General features: G+C 39.8%; 1 protein-coding gene across 1 annotated transcript in view; it reads left to right on the top strand.

Annotated features, from left to right (window-relative positions):
• Nucleotides 1-14,981, top strand: part of LOC128113221 (UDP-glucuronosyltransferase 3A1-like) — a 30,392-nt gene extending 15,411 nt beyond the window's left edge. Inside the window, exons 3-7 of the mRNA XM_052742805.1 lie at nt 6,794-6,911; nt 8,841-9,372; nt 10,552-10,783; nt 11,768-11,987; nt 14,705-14,981. Of these exons, the coding sequence (XP_052598765.1) occupies nt 6,794-6,911; nt 8,841-9,372; nt 10,552-10,783; nt 11,768-11,987; nt 14,705-14,981 (1,379 nt within the window). The remainder of the gene's footprint in view (nt 1-6,793; nt 6,912-8,840; nt 9,373-10,551; nt 10,784-11,767; nt 11,988-14,704) is intronic.
• The last annotated feature ends 1,170 nt before the right edge of the window (nt 14,982-16,151 follow it).

The following is a 16,151-nucleotide window of genomic DNA, read 5'->3' as shown; positions in this document are numbered from 1 at the left end:
CTGCAGTCTCCACGCCCTGCCCCCACGCCCATCCGCCTGAGCCCCAAGCCTCTTCCTGAGACTTAGAGGCCAGCCCCCAGCTCCCATCTTGCTCCGGACTTCCCTTTTGGAGCACAGGTGAGTGCCCTAGCTTGCCCCGGACCCCATCCCTGGGCACCATCCACTCCGGGGAAGATCTGTCCAACTTGGCCCCAGGTTCTGGCCACTGGCCAGGTTCCCTTCTAGCCCCACCGGGAAGGATCCTCTTCTCCGCTACCCCTGGCAGACCCTGCAGTCTCCACGCCCTGCCCCCACGCTCATCCGCCAGAGCCCCAAGCCTCTTCCTGAGACTTAGAGCCTGGCCCCCAGCTCCCATCCTGCCCCGGACTTCCCTTGTGGAGAGAGAGAGAGAGAGAGAGAGAGAGAGAGAGAGAGAGAGAGAGAGATAGAGAGAGAGACGGAGAGGGAGAGGGTGAGAGAGAGGGAGAGAGAGGGAGAGAGGAGCTCCCATCCTGCCCCGGACTTCCAATTTGGATAAGAGAGCTCCCATCTGGACAAAAGAGAGAGACTTCCTGAATCTGTCAGCTCTGTCTGAACCAAGTGTGCGGATAAGGCCAAGAACGAACCACAAGGAGATGGGCAGACGTCAAGGCAGAAACATATACAACAAAATGAATAGCAATACAGCATCACCAGGCCCTAGCCCTCCTCCAACATCTAGACCTGAACATCAAAAATTGGAAGAAGCAGAAGAAAACAGCCTTATGAATGACATCATGAAGAAGCTAGAGGCTTGTGTAGAGGAAAAGACAAAAAAATGGGAAGAATTCTGTAAACAACTAGAGGAAAGGGCAAACAAATTAGAAGAAAACAATAAAGTTCTGGAAGAAAACAATAAAATACTGAAAGAAAATCAAGAAAAAGCAATGAAACAAATGAAGGAAACAGTCCAAGACCTGAAAGGGAAATAGAAAAAAATGAAGAAGACACAAACAGAGGGAATGCTGGAAATAGAAAGTCTGAGTAAACGATCGGGAATGTCAGATGCAAGTATAACCAACAGAATGCAAGAGATGGAAGAGAGGATCTCTGGTGTTGAAGATACAGTGGAAGAAATAGATTCATCAGTCAAAGAAAACACTAAAGCCAACAAAGTCATGAACCAAAATGTCCAAGAAATTTGGGACACCATGAAAAGACCAAACCTACGAATAATAGGGGTCGAAGAAGGAGAAGAATACCAACTCAGGGGCATAGAAAATATATTCAACAAGATCATAGAAGAAAACTTTCCCAACTTAAAGAAGGAAATGCCTATGAAGATACAAGAAGCTTATAGAACACCAAACAGACTAGACCCCCCAAAAAAGGCCCCTTGCCACATAATAGTTAAACAACTAAACGTACAGAATAAAGAAAGAATATTAAGAGCAGCAAAGGAAAAAGGCCAAGTGACATATAAAGGCAAACCCATCAGAATAACACCCGATTTCTCAATGGAGACTTTGAAAGCCAGAAGGACCTGGACAGATGTAATGCAGACACTAAGAGACCATGGATGTCAGCCTAGACTAATATACCCAGCAAAACTTTCAATCACCATAGATGGAGTGAACAAGACATTCCATGACAAAGCCAGATTTAAACAATACTTATCCACAAACCCAGCCCTACAGAAAGCACTAGAAGGAAAATTCCAACCTAAGGAAGTCAGATACACCCTCGAAAACACAGGCAACAGATAAAGCCACAGCAGTAAACCCCAACGTATAGAAGTACACACACAGCACCACCAAAAAATAACAGGAATGAACAATCACTGGTCATTAATTTCCCTCAATATCAATGGACTTAATTCACCTATAAAAAGACATAGGCTTACAGAATGGATACAAAAGCAGGACCCATCTTTCTGCTGCATACAAGAAACACATCTCAAATTCAAAGATAGATACTACCTAAAAATAAAAGGCTGGGAAAAGACTTTCCAATCAAACGGTCTTAAGAAACAAGCGGGTGTAGCCATCCTGATATCCAGCAAAATAGACTTCAAACTAAAATCAATCAAAAGAGATCAAGAAGGGCATTACATACTCATCACAGGAAAGATCCACCAAGATGAAGTCTCAATTCTGAATATTTATGCCCCAAACACAAGGGCACCCACATATGTAAAAGAAACATTACTAAAGCTTAAATCACATATAAAACCCCACACATTAATAGTGGGAGACCTCAACACCCCACTTTCACCACTGGACAGATCTCCCAAATTGAAACTTAACAGAGAAATAAAGGACTTAACTGATGTCATGGCCCAAATGGACTTAATCGATATCTACAGAACATTCCATCCTAACAAAAAAGAATATACCTTCTTCTCAGCACCCCATGGAACCTTCTCTAAAATCGACCACATACTTGGCCACAAAACAAATCGAAACAGATACAAAATAATTGGAATAACCTCCTGTGTTCTATCAGACCACCATGGTCTAAAGTTGGATTTCAACAACAACAAAAACTACAGAAAACCTACAATCTCATGGAAACTGAATAATACCCAACTGAATCACCAATGGGTTAAGGAAGAAATAAAGAAAGAAATTAAAGACTTCCTAGAGATCAATGAAAATGAAGACACCACATATCCAAATTTATGGGACACTATGAAAGCAGTACTAAGAGGGAAATTCATAGCACTAAATGCCCACATAAATAAGTTGGAGAAATCTCACACTAGTGACTTAACAGCACACCTGAAAGCTCTAGAACAAGAAGAAGCACAGTCTCCCAGGAAGAATAGACGCCAGGAAATTATCAAAGTGAGAGCTGAAATCAATAAAATAGAAACAAAGAGAACAATACAAAAAATGAATGAAACAAAGAGTTGGTTCTTTAAGAAAATCAACAAGATAGACAAGCCCTTATCCAAACTAACCAAAAGACAGAGAGAGAGCATCCAAATCAACAAAATCAGAAATGAAAGGGGGGACATAACAACAGACATTGAGGAAATCCAGAGAATCATCAGGTCATACTTCAAAAACCTCTATTCGACAAAACTGGAAAACCTAAAAGAAATGGATAACTTTCTGGATAGGTACCACATACCTAAGTTAAATCAAGACCAGATAAACTATTTAAATAGTCCAATAACCCCTAATGAAATAGAAACAGTCATTAAAAGTCTCCCAACCAAAAAAAGCCCAGGACCAGATGGTTTCAGCGCAGAATTCTACCAGATCTTCAAAGAAGAGTTAATACCAATACTCTCTAAATTGTTCCACACAATAGAAACAGAAGGAACATTACCAAACTCCTTCTACGAGGCTACAATTACCCTAATTCCTAAACCAAACAAGTATACAACAAAGAAAGAGAACTACAGACCAATCTCCCTCATGAACATTGATGCAAAAATACTCAATAAAATACTGGCAAACAGACTCCAAGAACACATCAAAACAATTATCCACCATGATCAAGTAGGAATCATTCCAGGGATGCAAGGGTGGTTCAACATACGAAAGTCCGTCAATGTAATACACCATATAAACAAACTCAAAGAAAAAAACCATATGATCATCTCACTGGATGCAGAAAAGGCATTTGACAAAATCCAACACCCCTTCATGATAAAGGTATTGGAGCGATCAGGAATACAGGGAACATACCTAAACATAATAAAGGCAATTTACAGCAAGCCAACAGCCAACATCAAATTAAATGGAGAGAAACTCAAAGCAATTCCACTAAAATCAGGAATGAGGCAAGGCTGTCCACTCTCCCCATACTTATTCAATATAGTACTTGAAGTTCTAGCCAGAGCAATAAGACAACATAAGGAGATTAAGGGGATCCAAATTGGAAAGGAAGAAGTCAAGCTTTCCCTATTTGCAGATGACATGATAGTATACTTGAGCGACCCCAAAGATTCCTCCAAGGAACTGATACAGCTTATAAACACCTTCAGCAACATAGCAGGATACAAGATCAACTCAAAAAAATCAGTAGCCCTCCTATATACAATGGACAAAGAAGCTGAGAAGGAAATCAGAGATACATCACCCTTTACTATAGCCACAAATGACATAAAATATCTTGGGGTAACACTAACCAAGCAAGTGAAGAACCTATATGACAAGAAATTTAAGTCCCTGAAAAAAGAAATTGAAGAAGATGTCAGAAAATGGAAAGATCTCCCATGCTCATGGATAGGCAGGACTAACATAGTAAAAATGGCAATCTTACCAAAAGCAATCTACAGATTCAATGCAATCCCCATCAAAATACCAACACAATTCTTCACAGACCTGGAAAGAATAATACTCAACTTCATATGGAAAAACAAAAAACCCAGGATAGCCAAAAGAATCCTGTACAATAACACAACTTCTGGAGGCATCACGATCCCTGACTTCAAGCTCTACCATAGAGCTACAGTAATAAAAACAGCTTGGTACTGGCATAAAAACTGACATGTGGACCAATGGAATCGAATTGTAGACCCTGACATTAATCCACACACCTATGAACATATAATTTTTGACAAAGAAGCCAAAAGTGCACAATGGAAAAAAGAAAGCATCTTCAACAAATGGTGCTGGGAAAACTGGATATCAACATGTAGAAGGCTGCAAATAGATCCATATCTATCACCGTGCACAAAACTTAAGTCCAAGTGGATCAAGGACCTCAACATAAATCCAGCTACTCTGAACCTGCTAGAAGAGAAAGTAGGAAGTAGTCTTGAACACATTGGCATAGGAGACCACTTCCTAAATAGAACACCAGTAGCACAGACTCTGAGAGAAACAATCAATCAATGGGACCTCTTGAAACTGAGAAGCTCTTGTAGAGCAAAGGATACGGTCAACAAGGCAAAGCGACAGCCTACAGAATGGGAAAAGATCTTCACCAACCCCACATCTGACAGAGGACTGATATCCAGAATATATAAGGAACTCAAGAAATTAGACATCAAAATGCCCAACAGTCCAATTAAGAAATGGGCTATAGAACTAAACAGAGAATTCTCAACAGAGGAAACTCAAATGGCCGAAAGACATTTAAGGAATTGCTCAACATCCCTAATCATCAGGGAAATGCAAATCAAAACAACTCTGAGATACCACCTTATGCCTGTCAGAATGGCTAAGATCAAAAACACTGAAGACACCTTATGCTGGAGAGGATGTGGAGCTAGGGGAACTCTCCTCCACTGCTGGTGGGAATGCAAGCTTGTACAACCACTTTGGAAATCAATATGGTGCTTTCTTAGAAAATTGGGAATCCATCTCCCCCAAGATCCAGCTATACCACTCTTGGGCATATACCCAAGGAATGCTCAACCACACCATAAGAGCACTTGTTCAGCTATGTTCATATCAGCATTGTTTGTAATAGCCAGAACATGGAAACAACCTAGATGCCCTTCAACTGAAGAATGGATAAACAAAATGTGGTACATATACACAATGGAATACTACTCAGCAGAGAAAAACAATGACATCATGAGGTTTGCAGACAAATGGATGGATCTAGAAAAAATCATCCTGAGTGAGGTAACCCAGACTCAGAAAGACAAACATGATATGTACTCACTCATAGCAGGATACTAGACATGAAACAAGGATGACTTGTCTGCTACTCACATCACCAGGGAGGCTACCTGGAAAACAGGACCCCAAGAAAGACACAGGGATCGCCCAATTACAGAGAAATGGAATGAGATCTACATGAGCAGCCTGGACATGAGTGGGGGTAGTGAAGGGCGAGGGTCGAGGGAAAGAGAGCTTGGGGGAGTGGGAGATCCCAGCTGGATCAACAACAGAGAGGGAGAACAAGGAATAGGAGACCATGGTAAATGAAGACCACATGAGAATAGGAAGAAGCAAAGTGCTAGAGAGGCCCACAGAAATCCACAAAGATACCCACACAACAGACTGCTGGCAATGGTCGAGAGACAGCCCAAACTGACCTACTCTGGTGATGGGATGGCCAAATACCCTAATTGTTGTGCTAGAAACCTCATCCAACTACTGAGGGATCTGGATGCAGAGATCCATGACTAGGCCCCGGGTGGATCTCTGAGAGTCCAATTAGCGAGAATGAGGAGGGTTTATATGAGCGAGAATTGTTGAGACCAAGGTTGGATAAGGCACAGGGACAAATAGCCAAATGAATGGAAACACATGAACTATGAACCAATGGCTGAGGGGCCCCCAACTGGATCAGGCCCTCTGAGTGGGTGAGACAGTTGATTGGCTTGATCTGTTTGGGAGGCATCCAGGCAGTGGGACCGGGTCCTGTGCTCATTGCATGAGTCGGCTGTTTGAAACCTGGGGCCTAAGCAGGATCACTTGGCTCGGCCTGGGAGGAGGGGACTGGACCTACCTGGACTGAATCTACCAGGTTGATCTCAGTCCTCAGGGGAGGCTTTGCCCTGGAGGAGATGGGAATGGGGGGGGGGGTTGGGGGGAAGGTGAGGGGGACGGGAGGGGGGAGAACAAGGGAATCCGTGGCTGATATGTAGAACTGAATTGTATTGCAAAATAAATTAAAAAAAATAAATAAATTTAATCAAAAGTAAATAAATAAAATAAAATAAAAAAGTTCTTGAATTATTGTCTCAATTAAAGTCTCAATAAATATTACCAGATTTTAGAACTGAATGGATCAAAAGAACAAAGCCACTGAAGATAAAAAATGTAATTTCCACAAACATATGAAACTAAATTAGTTATTTTATCACCATAATGTGTAGTATATTGTGCTATATTTAAATTTTACTTAATTGGTGTTTTCTTAGAATTTAAAGAGGAGAAAACATCATACCGGGTTATAAACTGGCGCCTACCTGAAGATCAGCAAAAGGAAATTGATAAAAGAATACAACTCACTGTAGAAGAATTAATAGCTTATGACAGGTAATTTGTTTTAATTTATGATCTCTCTCTCTCAATTTCTATCTATTAAATTAGGAAAAAATATAGGGCTTAGGTATAGGACTATTGTGTAGGAAGAAACTTAGGGTAAGAGTAGAATTTCCCTAGTGCCGGACCTGAAAACCATGTCCAGGAGCAAGCAGCCACTGTGGACTTAGCAGTCTGAGAAAGAAAAGCCAACATGGGGCAGGGAAACAGTAAACAGATGTTTGTATATTTGCTTGTAGAAAGTTTGAAAACTAGGGGCGTTAAGGTAGAACTGCAACAAATGCAGAGATTCTTGGAGTTTGTAGAAGAACTGTGTCCTCGGTTCTTTGACTATGGGACTCTGGATAAAAACTCCTGAGGGAGAATTGGAGTCAAAATATAAAAATATTATGAGGAACATGGGCTGGAAAAGTTTTGTGGAAACTTTTGTCCTGTGGGCATTAATTTGGTGAGTGAAGATAAGCATGCCTCTGGACTCTCATGTTGTGGATCTTTTGATGCAGGATAACATGGTGCACTTGTGCATCTTACCAGGTTGTTTATCTGCTAAGCATTGATGTGAAAGGGTCCCTGGAAAAGTGCTGTGGGGAAGAGGCATCAGTAGGATGACTAAAGTTGAGGACAGTCTTCAGTGTCAGTTTGAGCAGTAGACTTGTAAATTCTAACAATGAGCTTCCAGTCACACTTCTTCTTCCCATTAGAAAGTTAAATTAGTATATGAAGTAATAGGTTTTGCTATGTACTTTTTAGAAAACATAAATGTTAGTATCTTTTGTTCTAGGTTGCCTCCTTCCTCTACAGCACTATTCCATGACACATGCATCTCTTTTGATGACTTTTAAGTGGTCTCATGGCCTCCTTTCTAATTTTATCACCTAAAAAGGAAAAGGCACACACACACACACACACACACACACACACACACACACACACACACACACACACAAACATTTAAGTTTAGGTTTCACAAAAAAATACATTGCTTTTTTAAATTGCTTAGGTTCAAGGCAGCAAGTTGAAAAATGTTCAGCCTAGTTCCAATATTATCACTGGAAAGTTCTTTGTTAGGTGAAACATTCAAGCCAAGATACACAGGAGTAAAAGAAATGACTTTATTATTGATGATTATAGAAGCTATAATCATGCCATTTACACAGATTGGCAGGGAATAAATATTGTCACCCTAAAACTCATTATATAATGTGTGAAAAAAAGTACACCTGCTCATGGAGACTGATGCTCTGAGATCCACTGTAATCAGTGAGGGCTTCCAAGACAGAAGAAATCAAACTTACATTGATGATGAATGGGAATAGATCCTTAGAGGAAATGTGATGGATGTAGAAACAGTTTGGGAAGCAGAGCTATATCTACATCAGAATGACTGAAGCTGAAGGTTTTGTTCAACAGCTGTAATTCAGGTGGAATGGTGGTGCAGTATTGTCACCTGGAATATTCTCTCTCTCTCTGACATGTAAAGCTTATCAAGAAGTAAAGAAATATCTCCCTGTAGGAAGGAGGACTGGAAAATGGATTTCTATGGGACTGTTTTGTTTTTAATTTAAAATACATACTTTATTTTAATTTAAAATACATAGTTAAACATGGTTTAACTATTAAATAACACTATAATATAATAATTTGTATAGCACTAAACAGAACAAAAGAAAAAAATTCTTCCCAATAAAACATACAAAAACCATGTTTTGTCTAAGTGAGTCAGGGTGTTATTTAGCCCCACCTTCTGGTCTCAAAGTCACAAGTGTAAGACTAACCATGAACTCCTGATCCTCCTGTCTCTATTTCCAGAGTGTTAGATTATAAGCTGTGTTTGTCTAGTTGTGCAACACTTCCACTGAGTATAACATTCTTCCAAATAGTATGAAAAAGCTCCTCAAAATATATCTTTTTTTTTTTTTACAGGTTCAAACATCACACCATTGTAAAGCTTTATGAAACCTTTGCAGACTTATGCAGTCACTTATTAAGCAGAAAGGACATCATGGACTCTTTAAGGAATGAGAATTTTGACTTAGTACTTCTTAATTCACTAGATCTCTGTTCTTTACTGCTTGCTGAGAAACTTGGGAAACAATTTGTGGTCTTCCATCCCATGCAATCTACCTCTATGGACTTTAGGTTACCAAGAGACTTGTCTTATGTTCCAATATACAGTTCCAGTTTAACTGACCAAATGGACTTCTGGGCAAGAGTTAAGAACTTCCTGATGTTCTTTGATTTCTCCATGAAGCAAAGAGAAATACTTTCTAAATATGACGGCACTATCCAGGAGCATTTTGCAGAAGGCTCTCAGCCACTTTTGTCTGACCTTCTACTGAAAGCAGAGCTGTGGTTTGTTAACTCTGACTTCGCCTTTGAATTTGCTCATTCTCTGCTTCCAAACACAGTCTATGTGGGAGGCTTAATGGACAAACCTATTAGACCAATACCACAAGTGAGTGAAACCTTAGCCCTCAGTTTATCTTTGACTCAGAGGCCTGTACTGCGTACGTGGTGTCTTAGTTAGGCTTTCAATTGCTAAGAGGAGACACCATAACCACAGCAACTGTTATAATGGAAAACATTCAATTTGGTTGGCTTACAGTTTCAAAGACTTAGTCCATTATCATCATTGTGGGAACATAATGGCATGTAGGCAGGCATGATGCTAGAGAAGGAGCTGAGAGTTCTACATCTTTATCCACAGACAACAGGAAGTGAACTGGGACACCAGGCATAGTTTGAGCATAGGAGACCTCAAAGCACACCTCCACAGTGGCACACTTCCTCCAACAAGGCCACACCTACTCTTGCAATGCCATAACTCCTAATAGTGGAAAATTATCCACTATTACTTAAAACAATATATATTATGAGATATTTATACAAACATGATGTATCATCAACTTAGGTGATCTACATGAGTGAACATATTGCAATGCATGTCTGTTAACAAAATTGATACAAGAAAAAATAGGAAATATTAAACTTTTGGATTACATTAGACAGAACAATAATAAAATATTTCTTTAAAGAAGTCTGATATACCATGGATTAATTGGTGAATAAAGTGAAACACTTAAGAATGAATGCCAGGTCCTTTATAAATATCTGTAGTGGTTCCACAAGAAAAGAAGACTTCTCCACCCATTATATGAATCTACCATTACTCTGTAACCAAAGCTAGAAAACACAACCAGAGGAGAAGATATTATACAACACAGCAAGTGAAGAAATATTATATACTATATTTCTAGCATGAATATAAAATAATACAAATGATGTCAAAAATAGTTAGGATGGACCTCAAGTTACTAAACCAAAAATTGTCCTTAACAATTAGTTTACTCTGGAGCTTATATTTTAGGCATTAGAAATCAGTAATTCCAATAAAATCTTGTATATGTATTTGCTTGGAAGAGCAATTCATAAGAGCCCAATGGTGAAGAGTTGGCTGCTAATCAATGCAGTAACTACCTCAGATACAACAGTACAGGGGTTATGAAAGGTGTTTTATCACATAGAACACAAGCAACCAAAGCCTGTGTTTACTCAATTCTAGGCCTATTTTGTGTCATAGCTGGCTTGCCTTTTACAAACCATTTCTTTTGCCTTCTTTCTATGTTTCTTCTAGGACTTAGAGGATTTTATCATTAAGTTTAGAGACTCGGGTTTTGTCCTTGTGGCCCTGGGCTCCATAGCAACAATGTATCAGACAAAGGAACTTATTAAGGAGATGAATAGTGCCTTTGCTCACCTCCCTCAAGGGGTGGTGTGGGCATGTAAGGACACTCATTGGCCTAAAGATGTCAGTGTGGCTCCAAATGTCAAACTCATGGATTGGCTTCCCCAGACTGACCTTCTGGGTAAGCACCTCCTAGACCTGTTACTTTATTTCTGTTAATGTGCTTTGGGACTTAATAGATAACTGATGTCTGAGTGCTTGAACTCGCAGAAGAGAAGGCTGCTGATAGGTAAAGACATAACTCCAGCAGGCTGGCAAAAGGAGCTAGAGTTCTTGGGGGGAATCAGGCTGAGCTCTAGGCTAGCCATAGCAGCAACTTCCTTATCCTTTCCAACTCAGAGAGATCTCAATTCCCTCAGTAGAACATTGATCACCCCAACACAATCTTGAAAAACATGTGAGCTATTACTACTCCTTGAGGTAGTTGTCACTATTTGTTGCCACTATTGTCATAATGATGTGTGAACTCTTTAGCCTTTTTAAAGACACACATATGAATGTAAGAATGTAGACATATCTTGGTTGTCGGCAAGGGCTGAAAACTCAGATACTTACAACATAGATATTGAGAGTTGAGGATGTAGGAAGCTCTTTGAGTGCCAACCTGAATAAATTCATAGCCTGATATGGAGATACTTATTTCTTGAGTAACAGAGAATTCCCTAAAGCCACCTCCCCTCAAATTATTGGTGTCTGTGTGACTTTTTGAAGACCCATCATTTCTACACTCAACGGCTGAATCACAGTTTTGTACCTAAGATTGTGATTAAAAAGAAGTTGGAAAATTTCCCCCATAGATATGTTCAGTAAAATCACAGGCTACACAATAGGAAAAAGACCTGCTTTCCAGAGAAAATGGGTAGATTTTGTGTGAGGTATAGTTTGGATGATTTTTTTTTTATGATCAGAAGAAATATTTGGTGGCTTTCAATATAGAGCAACGGGCAGAAGGCTGGATATCATATCTTAGAACACTGTAAATCTCAAAAGAAAAGTCAATAAATTCATTCTCTCTAGCACATTGGCATTTCTTGGGTCTGCTGCTTTCCCTGGTATCTGAAACTTTCATAGTGAAATATTGGACCGTGTTTCTCTTTTGCAACAGCTCATCCTAGAATTCGTCTTTTTGTTACTCACGGGGGAATGAATAGCATAACGGAGGCCATCCAGCATGGAGTACCCATGGTGGGGATTCCCTTTTATGGAGACCAGGCTGAAAACATGGTCCGAATAGAAGCAAAGAAAATTGGTGTTTCTGTTCAGCTAGAGACACTCAAGGCAGAGACATTTGCACATACGCTGAAAGAAGTCATAGAAGACAAGAGGTATGCAGCTCTCTGGGGTTGGGGTCCCTTAGGATGAATGCAGGCCTAACACTAAGGGGTCTGTGTAGCCAGTTTATCAATGAAACGGAATTCTGTGGGATGTGTTATAATACACATGCAATACTTGAAAGTCTTGCTTTTCCTTTGCTATTAATCCTAATTTTGGGTGAGGAACTGAGAATATGCTTCTACCTGATGTGATGTGATTTCTTATACACATCATTATCTTTATGACCTCTTCTATTTTGCATATCTATAATAGAATTCTAGTTGAAGCAGGAGAGATTATTTGCATGTTCTTTAGGTGGCTAATCTCCCTGATTCACCAAATACCTAGAGAATTCCAATTGTATCAGAAGTTGATGGTCTTAGTTACTATTGTATCGCAGTGAAGAGGTACCATGACCAAGGCTACATGTAAGATAAAGCACTTATTTGGGTCTTGCTTACAGTTTCAGAGGATTAGTCCATGATCATCATGGTGGCAACTGTGTCTGCAGTATGGCACTGGAGCTTACATCTTGATCTGCAGGCAGGAGGCAGAAAGATCAAGACTAGACCTTGTGTGGGCATTTTGAACCCTGCCAGTGGCAAACCTCCTCCAATAAAGCCACAGTTCTTAATCCTTCCTTAACAGTCCACCAACTGAGAAACAAATATTCAAATATATGTGGCTATGGGAGTCATTCTCACTCAAACTACAACAAGGACAATTGCATGTCCTTAATGTGGCTGACCTTCCCTCCCCATGGTCTTTGTGCTGAACTCACAGAACCATCTCTCCAACGTTATCCTCTTAGGAGAACATGTTTTTGGCTATTATTTTTTCTGTGCTTGAACTCACTCATCATATACTAATTTCTCTTTAACACTTTGAAATATTTGCATTATCTCTACCATGTGTGTCATTATTTATCAATGGCCGTATGGAAAGCCTGCTCCAAGACCACCTCCATGGTAATGCAAGAAAATACACAAAGGCAGCAAGGGCTAGGCTTTGTCTATCCGAGGGTATTTAGAAATCAGTTCTTATCTCTCTGGTAAAATAAGCAAAAACACATACTTTCTGATGTTAACTTTCTCTTTTACTTCATCTTAAAAATGACCTCTGACTCTTTCTGTCTCTGCATTGCTACATATCTCCACACTGCTACCTTCTATATGGACAGCTACATGTCTATCTTTACATGCATATGGCCACACATCACTGTACACAGTTATATCTGTTTTCACAAGTCTATACATCTTTCTTTTCCAAACATTTCTCTTGTATATCTCTTTTCTACACAGCTTCATTTTCTTTGTCTCCCCACAGTTACAAATATCTTTGGCACAGTTATATCTACACATTTCTTCTCTTTACTCTGTTACATTCTTTCATATATTATTACATCATCTATTGACTCATTACTCACTTAAACTCTGGAAAATTATAAGTTACATTTTCAGGACCCTACCAATTCTCAGAACACAAGGTAAGTCACATAGTTCTCTTGGGCTAGTAATGTCATTGATCCATGCACGTAGCTCTAAGTTGGTGAGGGATCCCAGACAACAAATTAACAGTTGGCTGAACCTTGAGCCTGTAGTATCTACTGAGGCTGGGACTGTGTGCAAAGGGACAATAACTGAGAAATTTATGTCTAAAGTTTCTCAAGCTCTGACCTTGAATAAACAAAACACCACCTGTAAAAACGGCTTCATGTATTTGTCTCTAGGGGCAAGCAGCCAGCTTTCAATCTGTTCTGAAATCTAAAATTACCTGTCTATGTAAAAGGCTATCTTTGTGACTGAGAATCCTATGTCAGTCCGAGTAATGTAAAATATCCTAGTATAGTTTCTATACATCAGAATTTTACAGCTTGAGCAGAAATCAACCTCCTGACCATCCACAACTATATGTGTGCCCATACATGGAATATATTCTAGAGATAAACACACAAGCAGTGGGAAAACACCCATATCTGTTTTTAGGAAAGAAATACAGTAGCACATGAGAAAAATTACAGACAGGAGCAACCGGTCAATAATAGTAACTCCAGGGCTTTGTGAAGTGGTTCTTCCTACTAGGGAGTTATGTGTCTGTTGGGTCGACTTGTCAAACACTAGTTGTCACCTGCTGTTTACTGCCACAGCCCTCGGCAATTATTGTCTAATCCACACTAGCACATAGAAAGCATTCACCATGAGGAAGCAGTGGGTATCACTTTCCACTATGTTCCTAGGGCCCAGGACAGGCCTGATATAAAGGAAGTTTTCAAAGATACAAGAACAGGTGACCCACATTTCCCTAGCCCATATAGAACAATGTTGTCACAGCCAAACAGGACTAAATACCCAGGTTTCAATGTCCTAATCACTTAATCACACAGACATCCTGTCACATGTGTTCAAATATACTTAATATGAGCACCGTCAGCACCATAGGTGCAATCCTTACAGATATAGTCATTTTTTAAAGTTTCCCTTCCGGGGTTAATTTTGATCCTTCTGTATAAGGTTATACTTTTTAGCTTTTTATTGAACTTTTAGTTGGGACTCAGGTACACAGTGTCAATTATATGCTAACAATTTTGTTTGAAGCTGACCTATGGGTCTATAATAGACAAAGATTGTGTGTGTGTGTGTGTGTGTGTGTATGTTTTGTATGCCTGTTATACGTTCTCTAGTACTAGTGTACCACATTGGTAACACATTCTCTCTGTGTCTGCCCATAGGTACAAGTCTGTAGCAATGGCCGCCAGGGCCATCAGGCGCTCCCACCCCCTGACACCTTCCCAGCGTCTGGTGGGCTGGATTGACCACATCCTACAAACAGGGGGAGGAGCACATCTCAAGCCCCATGGCGTTCAACAGCCATGGCATGTGCAGAACCTGCTGGATGTCCTATTGTTCCTGTTGGGGCTCACTCTGGGCACCTGGTGGCTGCTGAAGAAAATGCTGGGCTTGTTGCTCAGGTCCCTGGGTGTGACCAGGAAGGAAAAGAAGGCATAATGTTAGGGTTTACCTGGGGGAGGGTGTTGGAACTCTGGCTCTTTAGAGGCTTGCCCCTTCCCCTAACACAAGGAACTCCCAGGGTTCTCCTCTTTCCCTCTTCCTGCTGGGGAACCTCCAGTTGTCCTCACTGTTTTCTGCCTCTTTCCTAACACTCATACAGTACATTGATTGGTGACTCCACTACCTGGATCCCCTTGCTCTAGTACAATCCTTCCTTTCCCAGCCATTTCTTCTCTTCACTCCTTTCTGCCATTGACAGTGTTATGACAGTTTCATCCTCTCTGTGACTTCTAGTCTCTGACTCTAATTTCTCATATCATTTGAGTTAAAAACCCCAAATATTTGACAAATTCTATTTACTCCTCTATTTTTCTTATCTTATAATCTCTCTTTAGAGTTCAGAATGCCTGGTCTGCTCCATTCTACTCTTTCTGTTAGGCAGGAACAGCCACTCCTAGAATGTAATATGAACCAATTTGCCTGACAATGACAACATATGAAGTAAACTTATTTTTCTTGGTAGATATCAAAATTAAAGTTCATATGTAATTGAAGGGTTTGGAGCAATCATTTTTCATATGATGGATATGATAGATTTATTTCCTTATGTCTGAGAAATTATAATAAGTAAGGAAAAGGAACTACACTCTATCCACTTATTGGAGTAACAGCTATATGGAAAATAGAATAAACTAGAGATTTAGAAATTGATACAGAGTGAACTTTAGTGATGCTAAGAAGATAGAAAGAGAAGTGATAAATGTAGAATGTCCTAATTGATAGGAGTTGAGGGACAACAAGCAATGTGTGGTTGTTCATAAAATATTTTTGAAACAAAGTGTACATGGGAAAATCCTGTAAGGGATCATCTGCAGCATGTGGATGAGGATCACATATCACAGCTGCATTACACACAGCCTCTGGATTTGCAGGTGTGCTAGTATTGTATATATAAAACATGTTAAAATAGAGAAATAGTTAAACCCTTAAAATAAAATATATACAGAAATGGATGCACTTCTCACCAGCATTTTTGTAATTATGAGAAACATGAAAAAAAAAACTACTGCAATGACAGTTGAGAAAGTTTAATTTGGACATTAAATTCTCAGATTAAAGACAAAGATAATTGCAAATGACCTTGCAATTTATTATTTGTATTTCATA

This window comes from Peromyscus californicus, unplaced genomic scaffold (genome assembly GCF_007827085.1).
Source record: "Peromyscus californicus insignis strain IS unplaced genomic scaffold, ASM782708v3 Scaffold_18__1_contigs__length_77618521, whole genome shotgun sequence".
Lineage (NCBI taxonomy): Eukaryota > Metazoa > Chordata > Mammalia > Rodentia > Cricetidae > Peromyscus > Peromyscus californicus.
This window is presented reverse-complemented; position numbering and strand designations above follow the sequence as displayed.